Source organism: Carassius carassius, chromosome 5 (genome assembly GCF_963082965.1).
Source record: "Carassius carassius chromosome 5, fCarCar2.1, whole genome shotgun sequence".
In the NCBI taxonomy this organism is placed as follows: domain Eukaryota; kingdom Metazoa; phylum Chordata; class Actinopteri; order Cypriniformes; family Cyprinidae; genus Carassius; species Carassius carassius.
In genome coordinates this window covers 28920480-28931601 of record NC_081759.1, presented here as the reverse complement: position 1 = coordinate 28931601, position 11122 = coordinate 28920480, and the positions used below count along the sequence as shown (strand labels likewise).

The 11122-nt window shown below is 39.2% G+C and overlaps 2 protein-coding genes across 2 annotated transcripts in view; one reads left to right on the top strand and one right to left on the bottom strand.

Annotated features, from left to right (window-relative positions):
- Positions 1–1775, top strand: part of LOC132141182 (homeobox protein otx5-like) — a 3144-nt gene extending 1369 nt beyond the window's left edge. Inside the window, exons 2-3 of the mRNA XM_059550488.1 lie at positions 1–147; positions 551–1775. The exon at positions 1–147 is cut by the window's left edge and continues 5 nt beyond it. Of these exons, the coding sequence (XP_059406471.1) occupies positions 1–147; positions 551–1147 (744 nt within the window). The 3' untranslated portion in view covers positions 1148–1775. The remainder of the gene's footprint in view (positions 148–550) is intronic.
- Positions 1776–7346: 5571 nt separating this feature from the next.
- On the bottom strand, positions 7347–10424 carry LOC132141181 (histone H3.3A). Its single transcript, XM_059550487.1, has 4 exons — positions 10274–10424; positions 9272–9415; positions 9035–9188; positions 7347–8668 (listed from the first exon to the last, which is right to left on the bottom strand). The coding sequence occupies exons 2-4, from the start codon at positions 9397–9399 to the stop codon at positions 8540–8542; spliced, it is 411 nt and encodes a 136-aa protein (XP_059406470.1). The 5' UTR covers positions 9400–9415; positions 10274–10424; the 3' UTR covers positions 7347–8539.
- Positions 10425–11122: the final 698 nt, after the last annotated feature.

Below are 11122 nucleotides of genomic sequence, written 5' to 3'. Positions count from 1 at the left end.
CCAAGAAAGCAGCGTCGAGAGCGCACTACTTTTACACGGACCCAGCTGGACATTTTGGAAGCCCTGTTCACCAAAACACGTTACCCAGACATATTCATGAGAGAAGAGGTGGCTCTGAAAATCAACCTGCCCGAGTCCAGAGTTCAGGTGAGACTATCTACCTCAAACTGAGACAAACATCTCTCTGACACCTCTTAGACTGCCTGACTTCTTTCTGAACACACCTGACCTAATGCCTGATGATGCAGATAATTGTCTTCAAGTAAAATAAAATACATTTATCCTGGCATCTAACACTCACTTGCTATAATACAAGTAAACCATACATCTGCAGCTAAATCTTTACAGTGTGTGCATCTTGAAGTTGAATCTATTCTAAATTGTTGAGTTTTAAGTGTAGAACATAACTACAAATCTGACAGTCTGTGTTTGTGTGGCCCATTAATGTTGCAGGCTTGAATATCTAGCATGAGATCTGTACAGCATATTAAATAAACAAGCGGAATGAGCCAAACTTTTATTTCCACCTTTAACCTCTTTTTTTCCTCAGGTTTGGTTCAAGAACCGTCGTGCTAAATGCCGCCAACAGCAACAGCAGACCAGCGGTCAGCCAAAGCCCCGTCCCCCTAAAAAGAAGTCCTCTCCACCCTCTGAACTGACCTCTGACCCTGGTGCCAGCTCCTCACTGGTGGCTGCCCCCGCCCCAGCCGTGCCCCCTAATGCCAGCACAGGCACAGCACCAGTTTCTGTGTGGAGTCCCACCTCTCTATCCCCCCTTCCTGACCCGTTGTGTGGCTCCAGCACACCCTGTGTGCAGCGCCCCGCTCCCTATCCTATGAGCTATGGTCAGCCCTCCACCTATGGCCAGGGCTACAGCTCCTCTCCTTACTTCAGTGGATTGGATTGCAGCCCATACCTTTCTCCCATGACCAGTCAGCTGTCTGCAAGCGGGGGCGCCCTCTCTCCCCTCACTGTGCCCTCCATGGGCGGCTCGCTCAGCCAGTCACCCTCCCTCTCCTCCCAAGGATACAGCGCTTCATCGCTGGGTTTCAGTTCCATAGACTGCCTGGACTACAAGGACCAGCAGGCCTGGAAGCTCAACTTCAGCACAGTTGACTGCCTCGACCATAAATTCCAGGTGCTGTAGAAGAGAAAGAGGGCAAGTGAAGAAAAAGGGAGGGAAGACGGGTGAAGAGTAAATGAAACAAAACTGTTGTTTGAAATGCCGGAGACATTTAGATGATGAACAGGACTGAATCAGCAGGATTCACGTGAACACAGAGGTGAAAAGGGGTGCCCATTTTGGAACAGGTGAAGACTGTTCCTCTGTAATCCAGATCTGCTCTGTGATTGGCGGAGAGTGAAGGGACTCCTCAAGTATACTGATGTGTCATCATTATTAACCATTTACCTCACACACACATGCAAACACTCACACACAGACATACATTAGAACATATTTCCCAACACTTGGAAAGGAAATATCACTAAAACCCAGGCACATACATATCACACAAAGACAAGCAAATACGATATATGGAGGGAAACTTCTCAGTTTCTCTGACTATATAATTAGCTCTTTATGGGACAAATTTCTTTCTACTTTTTTCATAAGTTTGGTTTGTCTGTACTGGGAGGCATTAGAAGTTCTTGTGTTGTGCTTTTAGCTCGCTGTTATTTATGTATTGTTAAGTTGTTAACTTATAACAAATAATGTTGTTTTCTGTTAGTTTTAATTAATCGTTACTAATTAAACTTTCTTTAATGGCATTGCATGCATGCTGTTGATATATATTTTCTATTTGGGTGACCTTTGTTTTGAAAATGTTTTGGTGTTTTCAACTGTTGTTATATTGCTTTGAAAGAATACATTCAGATGGGAGCTACATTAAAGTTTTTATTTTCTTTCCCCTAGGTTATCTGCACAATTAAATGTGACTTTGTTTCACAAGATTTGTCTAAAAAGAGCTGTCTAATCGTTGATTATGCAAGATGAAGTACTATCAATAAAAATCAAGATTTAAGGGGGTCTTGGGGGGGGGGGTCCCTTAAAACTGAACTTAAAGTCTGTTAAATTAAGCTACGTCTGTCCCTCATACTGAGCAAGCATGCATGGTTACAAATTTAGAGGTTACTTTACAAAGTTTGAAGTTTAAATATATAATGACTAAATTAATAATAAATAAAAGTACTAAAAATGAAAACACACTATGCATTCATGCATCTAATGGTATCAGAAAGGTAACTGGTAATTCAGGCTGTAATAAGCTTGATCTTAACCAACTAAATTGAAAGCAGATGAACATTTCAGTACTTTGGATCTAGAAATATGAAGTGCAAGATTCATATTCTTTCACCATCTTCTCTTTGAGTCACTGTGACACTCTGGGGTTGGATCACAGGCGGCCCACACAGAGGAGGTATCTGGGGTCCAGAAAGTTGTTGCGATGGTGTTGTCTGGTAATTATGTTGCTGTGATCATGTGGTGTGGCTGGCTCCGCCTATGTAGCCGGTTGTGTGGGTTTATTTTAGCCAATGACCCAGAGAGCACCTCAATCTCCTTATTGTCGACAGAACACTACCCTAAAGCAATTAAACTGGATTACTGAAGCTTCCTCTCTCTCTTTCCCTCCTCCACACCTCTCCGGCATCTCCTCCTGTTGATTCCAGTTCCCTCTCTGTCTGCTATGACTATTCTATGACTATTCCACCATTCTTTCCTCATCTGTATCATATTGGTCCCACACTCAGTTCTAGAGTTGCAGTCATTTTTTTACAATAACATGTCTAAAAATGTATTAATGTCTTAGCTTTAGCTAATACAACAAAATGTCAAATCAAATGCCTTTTAAAACCAGTATAGCACTAAGACACTGGTTAGTTAGGTTTCATGATGTTTTCACATTTTCACAGCAGACACAATTCAAACAAAAATAATTAGGATATTTTCTAGTTGCAAAAATTTAGTGCAAAATACCTATAGTTAATGTGATCAACTATACATATGTGAACTTCCAACATCCACAAAAAATGACTTAAGATGCTTAAAACTAAAGCTGGCTAGTAAAAGTAAAAACAATGTGAGAAACAATATACACTGATGGCCCCATGAACATGTAGCCTATATAATACAGAGGCCCCCAGAAGACCAACGATTTCAGTGTCACTGCATCAGATACAAAACACCAAACAAAGTGGTTTATTTAAAAAGAAATTATACTAAACCTTTTTTCTGTGAGCTCACTCCCTCTTTTTTCTTTATGTACATCACTCATGAGTATACCTGCATGAAGACAGTGAAAGATGTTCAGTAACATCTAAACATACTCGCAGGCCTTTCTCTCTCTCTTCTGTGCCATCTTTCATGCCCTCTCCCACTTGTTCTCTCTCTATCCACCCCTCCACCCGTACTGAGTGCTTCATAATCCCACTCTGACCTGAATAAAACCACATGTACTTTTTCCAGGACAAAGGGAGTGTGTGTGTGTGTACGCGCAAATGTTTATGTATAGGTCACAAGTGAGAATTTTTTTTTCTGAATTTGAAAAATGAATCATGTGACATTGTTTAACTTCATATAAACATTTCTGTATGTGTATAACACGTTTTAATAAACAATAAGTAAAATTGTTACTTTATTGCCCCTTTAACTTTATATCTGTTTATCTATAGCCATGTGTATGCATCTATCTATCTATCTATCTATCTATCTATCTATCTATCTATCTATCTATCTATCTATCTATCTATCTATCTATCTATCTATCTCTCTCTCTGTCTGTCTGTCTGTCTGTCTGTCTGTCTGTCTGTCTGTGTAGCCTTCCTTAGTCAACTCTCTTTTCCTCTCACCCTCCCCATTTCTCCAGATATTAATCTTTCTCTCTGTGACAGATTGTCTGTAGTTCATGCAAGAAGACAAAAGGAGAAGCTGCTGAGCCTTCAAATCTAACAAATCACACACAACACACTTAGGAACACGCACACACACATAACAAACCCTCACGTGGATACATATGATACCAAACAAATGCATTACTTACTCTACAATATAACAGACCCTCTCACACACGAAGACCTCAAACTATGCAACTGTAAATACATTTAATACAGTTTTTTATGTTAATGTAGTAACAGGTTAAATTACGTGCTTTAAAAAAACACCTGGTGATGAGTGACTAGTCAAAGAGAAAGAAAAAACTTAGAAGACAAACAAATAAGCTTAGCTATCGAACAGTAACGTGTTTTTCGACTCCCATCTTTTCGAAGGAGTGTACCTGTTGTTACCATAGACTGTATAAAAACATGGACATAGTGTCCGTGACGTCACCCGTAGACTCCTGAAGTGTGGTGTGCAGAGCGGGCCGTCGCCATCTTGGCAGCGCGTCACCGCGCGACTCTCCCGGACAATCAAAAATGGGCAAAAAGGCGGGAGCTACTTGCTGAAGCCACGCCTCCTAGCGCGACGGCAGTGTCAGCAACGTGTCATTTTAAACCTGTCACTCAAGTGGCCACGCCCTTAATTATGCAGAACTTTAAGTCTTAATATAATTTAAACGGATGAGTTATAAAAAAATTTACCCCCCTTACAGTTGTCATGAAGGGCAAAATTAGCTATTTAGACCAAAATCATTTTTTGCACCAGGCTGTAAACATGTTTTTTTATGCTGTAAAATTGGGCATTTTAACATGGGGAGTCTAGGGGACTGACTCCCTTTTGCAGCCAGCCTCAAGCGACCAGTGGATGAATTGCAGTTCTAGTCACTTCCTTATTGGCCTCAGGAGAGAGAGCGGGAGGTTGGGGCCTTCTTTTACTGTCTATTAGGGGTGTAACGATTCACTCGTTTTCTCGATGCATCGATTACAAACCCTGACGATTCATATGCATCGATCTTGAAACATGATTTTTGAATCGTGAATCACCGATCTTGGACAGTAATCGATTCAAAATGCTAAGAATCGAATGAATCGCGATTTCTATAGCGATTCAATGCTTTCAAAATGTATACACATTAAATTACTACACACACGAATTAATGGAGACCTTGAAGAGTGTTCGTGAATCGTGCCTCTTATCTGTCCTTCACGCGCTCCACTGTTTACCGACTGAGACTGTCACAGGATTGCGTTCGCGCTCCGTTCGTCTCTGACGCAACTGACGTGTGATCTATAGGATTTGTGGCCAGTACTAAAGTGAGGTAGCTTTACTTTTCTGTAGTTTGTCAATGGCTCTCTGCATCTTACCGACGGAGTTACCAGAGCCGTCGACAGCTGTATTTATTGCATGGACGGAGCAGAAATGTAAGTGTCTAAATCATACGCACAGATCCATTGAATGATAAATGTTTTTAAACAATGCGGATGAACCGAATATACGAAGGAAACTTTTAAAATTAACCACAGCATTAACAACGACCTTAAAATAAGAGCTCGAGATTTATCTGATAATCAGATGCATGAAAGTAGCGTTTGTTTAATTACCAAACGTTTTCTCTCAGAATCATTCGCTGATGGAGAGGAAAAGTTAAATAGAGATGAAGACGTTTTCACACTGAAAGAGAAGCGACCTCGCTCTCATAGACGTGCCAGGCTATATCTGCAGCTAAACTGAATAAAAGCAGAATGAACTGATGAAACTAAAAACAATTTATGAATGATGCAGTGCTAATTGACATTTATTACAGTACAGAAACTATAAAGTATATTTTCTACCTTATTCTGTGCAGAAAATTTAAATAATTGCAATAAAATGTAGCCTAGTATATAAAACAATCATAAAATTGCCATTAAGAAAAAATATCGATTACAAATGATTGATTATTGTCCAGCAGTGTATTTGATTTATTACAGCTAATTAAAAGTAATTAAAAAAGAAGATAATTCCTTGTGAAAAAAAAAAAAAAAAAATAATAATAATAATTATTATTATTATTATATAGGCTACATACATAAAATGATTGTATTTGACATTTCTGTCACTTCTGAAATTATGGCTACACCCCTGGTGTGGCAAAATGTTAGCTTATACATAATACTCTTTAAGCTCTTTTTTAAAAACTTGGCTTAAATACATTTTTATGTATGCCATGTCGCATCATTAAACTAGCATTCAACAATGGACAAAAGGTTTTTTGTTTTTTTTTCTAACCTATGGTTCTCTAACCATAAATGCTACTGTAATTTGCCCCCCTGACTAAGCATTTAAATAATTTAGTAGAAGCATTTAAATAATTCCGTGAATGCACTTAAAGAATGCAGAATAGAATCGTTATAATCGAATCGAATTTAATTGTGAATCGAATCGAATTGAATCGTTCTAAATGTGCAAAAATCGTTCTTGAATCGAATCGAAAACCTATGAATCGTAATCGAATCGAATCGCTGCCTTGCCAAAGATTCACAGCCCTACTGTCTATGGTTGGGGCTCGGTTGTTATTCTATGATCGGATGCTATGTCCATCGCTGGAAAGAAACAGCGCCCTCTGCTGATCGTTCTTACGGTGACACGATCACAGAAAACAGCGGAGGGACGTCTTTATCGTTAATGTCAAGTCAAGTCAAGTCACCTTAATTTATATAGCGCTTTAAACAAAATACATTTCATCGAAGCAACTGAACAACATTCATTCTACCCAAAAAATGTAAGTTCACATAGTGGTCTAGCCAATTATTTATACCAGCAGACACCTTATTATATATGGCTCACTATCACTGACATTTTTTTCTGTGTTTTAGTTGCTGTGAAAGTCAAATGTGTACATTTAATATGAGTGAAGATACAGCTGTATGTGCAGGTTGCTTTCTTTCTGGAAGTACATTTCCTTTTTTTTATTGATATAATTTTTTTAACCATATTCATTCTCTGGCATGCCTTCACAGTCAGTTTGATAGCTTAAAAACGTTTGTCTTTATGTGTTACCTTTCTACATCCTATGCTATGATTGAAACTTGGATAAAATGCACAGACTTGCATTGGACTTTTTATTTTTTTTATAACCAGTTTCAGTTCCTTATTCATCAATAACGCATCTGCAATTTCAGCTTGTTAAAAAAAGCAGTTGCTGAATTCACATAACGGTTTGTTCATATTAAAAGCATAGGTCTTAAAAGTATATATCTTGTGTAACAATTACAGGTAAAGCAGGTATGGAACCAAATAATAAAACATCGTTTTAGCATGTATTTCTTTAAATGCTGGAATTTGTTTCTTTAAAATTAGCAGGATTCAACTTTCACCATTTCTACAATCAGTTTTATTGAGCAACATTTAAAAGATACTCTAAACAATAGATCATAGGACTAGGCCATGATGAATTTGGGTGTGCTTATAAATGACACTGAAAAGTAAATTTGTGTAACATCTATTTATTACCACCAGAATATGAGAAATTTTGAAAATACAAAGATCAGCTGATTTAGAAAAATAAAAGAAGCACAAACATGAGGTTACATTGTGTATCACAAATAGAGGGAAGGAGCAAAGTTCTACCCAAAAAAAGTGACAGACTCAGTACTAGAGTGCTAAACGTAAAGAATATTTTTTGCTACACTCTGTGACTCTAATGCCGATCTTTAATGTGACAAAACTGGAATTGGAAGAGTGGAAAACGAGAGAAAGACAAAGAAAGGAAGGGAGAGCGGGATGTTAGTCGAACAGTGACGTTGAATGAGAGGCTGGTTTAGAGCGCCCCCCCGTGGCTGCCTGAAGTTATAACAGGAGGAGCAGGATCGGCTTTCACAACAATATGAAAAAGGACAATTAAAACGAATTCAAAATGATTCTCAGCGGATTAATTTTTTTTTTTTCTAAAGAAAATTTCATTTATGCATTGTAAAAAAAAAAAAAAAAGACACCATATCGACAATAATAGCAATCATCAATATTACAAGTAACAACTTTTTAACCAATAGATGCTGGTTTGCAGTTGAATACGATTCTGCTTTGCTGATCTCATCACCCACAGACACTCACACAGAGGAGAAGTCCGACCCCACACTCACCTCCACTATGAAGGGCCAAGTAAAGATTCAGGCAGGACATGTAAGTACTGGATGGATCGGTGGGGGCAGGAAGGGGAGGGTAAACGAGTTAAGATTAAAAACATATGTGAGTTGGGGGACTGGCGAGGACAGGTTTTTTCAATAAGGTGAACTGAGGCAGTTTTAGTAGCACCCTGCTGTGGAAGTTTCCGCTCCCCTTAAGCAGACTGACCCCAGACACCACCCTTATTTTTTTCTCTGGACAGCGGAGTAAGTGTTAGTGCAAGGCGAGACTTCTTCTCTTTACATGCGTGTTGAATGTGTGTCCCTTAAAGCGGGCAGGACTGGACCTCGTTTACGCTCCAAATGTGAATGTGTGTGTGATCAGCAGCACCTGTTACATGCACATATAGGTACCCTACGCGTCATTTAGACAGCACTACCAGACTGAGACACAGTTACCCCCCATCACTGATACTCTAAACTCTACCAAGAAAAGGAGGAGGAGAACAAGTGGAGAGACAGAAAGAAATAAAGAGGGCAATAGAAAGAAGGGGTGAGTTTAAGCACGCTCTCCGCGGATGCGGCGTGCCAGCTGGATGTCTTTGGGCATGATGGTGACACGCTTGGCATGGATGGCACACAGGTTAGTGTCTTCAAACAGACCGACCAGGTATGCCTCACTGGCTTCCTGCAAGAAAATACAGAAAAATCAGCAAAAACTATGAAATCCAAATCTTCAAACAGGAATGTGTGCAAAAAAGATCAACATTTATGGAATACAAAAACAAGCCAAATATATAATATTTTGAATTACATTTTATTTTTGGTTTTCATTTCAATTTTAAAGTAATAATTTAAGTCTTTTTGTCATTTTTTTGTTTTGTTTAAATGTTTATATAATTTTTGTATTTATAAATTATTATAAATGAATGTTATCAAAACAAAATCAAACTTCAATTAGTGTTGATTTTATTTCCTCAAATGAACATGTATTTTATGGTCTTAGTTAGCTATAATAATGGTTTTAGTTAGCTATAATAACCCCAATACGTACCTGCAGTGCTCCAATGGCGGCGCTCTGGAAACGCAGATCAGTTTTGAAGTCCTGGGCAATCTCTCGAACCAGACGCTGGAATGGCAGCTTACGGATCAGCAGCTCAGTGGACTTCTGATACCGACGAATCTCACGCAAAGCCACTGTACCAGGCCTGCAGACAAGAAAGATGCTTAATGCAGGGGTCCTCGCTACTCTTTCTTTGCTGTGTACAATTACAAGTCTACTGAAGATCACCTGTAGCGGTGAGGTTTCTTGACTCCTCCAGTCGAGGGAGCGCTCTTGCGGGCAGCTTTGGTAGCCAGCTGCTTACGAGGAGCTTTTCCTCCAGTGGACTTACGAGCAGTCTGCTTAGTACGGGCCATTGTTAGTCAATATCACCTGAGAGAAAAGAAAACACTGAGTATTTTAGAACACAGTTAAGTCATTGTCAGATTATGACATACAAGCTAACATATTTAATAGTGCTTTCTCCTAGCTGTGTAATATGAAGCACGTAGTCTTGTGCACAGGCAGACTAAGATATAAAAGTAAGTAAATCTCTACTATAAATAGCGTCTCTAGTTTTACACTTGATTTGGTATTTGACTCCCTGCCCCATTTGTGCCATTTCAGGCCACTTCCTCCAGCTCGTCACATTAAACCCAATAAATAAAAGTAACCAATCAGCGTGGACTAAGACTGCCTTTCAACCAATCACAGGCGACTATAAAACAACAATAAAGCAGCGGCCAGTAGAATTTGAAGAGCGGAATAAACTAGCCAATCACAGGCCGTTCTGGGGGCAGCTCAGCCTGTCTAAGCCCCGCCCTTAACCGCAAGATTATGGCTGCAATTTGAACGGCAACTGGAGAGAGTCCGTGCATTGAGGCACAGGGGAGGACATAAACTTTTAAATAAAATTCAAAATCTAATAAACACAACACAACACCCACAACACAATACTGTAGCAGGCATCCTTGGGTAACTAAATAATCGCTTAGAAGGAAAATCTGCCGCGAATTTACGCCGTTTGACCGAAGTAAACAGAGACATACGAAAGTGGGAAGGATTTCAGTGTGTCCTCCGACACGAAAAGGAGAGCCTGTTTCTCTCGCGTCTCGCCATCGGCTTTCTCATTTTCAGACGATGGGATTTTAACGTTTTAACGCTAAAAATAAACATTATTCTGCAGGAAAGTTTCACAAAGCTGTTGAAAAGTATTTCAGAGAGGAGACAGTGATGCATTGGGGCACTTACCTCAGGTGAACGTGTTTTAATTCGCGCAGTGAAATATGTGCTCGGCTTGTCTAGCAGTGTCAGTATTTACTATCTCACACACAATGGGAGCGGGGTGGCCAGAGCCAAAATGGCCGCGATGTCAATCATTTTCTCCCAGAATGCACCTCAATAAAACTGTAAACACAAAATTGCCGATTTTTACAGTACCAGTTGCGTTCTTGATGTGATTTTCCCACTACGAATTTCTTGGCTTAAAGCCAGATGTAACATACCTGATTATTATTAAGTATTAGGAGTACAGTGTTTCAGATGGGGTTTTGTTTTGTGCAAAATCCCTTTGTTTTTCTGTTTGTTCCATCATGGAGGTCATCAGGTTTAGAGGAGACAGGCTAATGGGTTCATCAACTGATGATTATATAATAATAATGATGATGTTATTTTACTTTATTATTATTAAGGATCTTAAACATTTTTCTTTTAATTTTTTAGCAAAACATAGCTTTAATTTAACGACGAACCCTTCAATTTAAGGTATTATATTTTCATATACTATTATTTTATACAGATACAGAGTTGTTTTGTGGCCCTAATCTATCCTTCAGACATCATCTGGTTTTCATGTATCTGAGTGCTGGCAATAGATGATCCGAGATCAGTCATACAGTGTTTTACTTATTTCAGGCTGACATTCAAAACCACCCTCCAGCCATGTAGGAACTCTGTCTTAACCAAAGACTGAAATTTTCTCCCTCATGCTTACCACTTTAAGGCTTCAGTGACATTTCAGGAAGTATGTGCCATTTTCTGTGCACCAAAATGTATTATATTTTTTATGCCTCGTAGTTGCATGTAGGTAGAAACACTCAG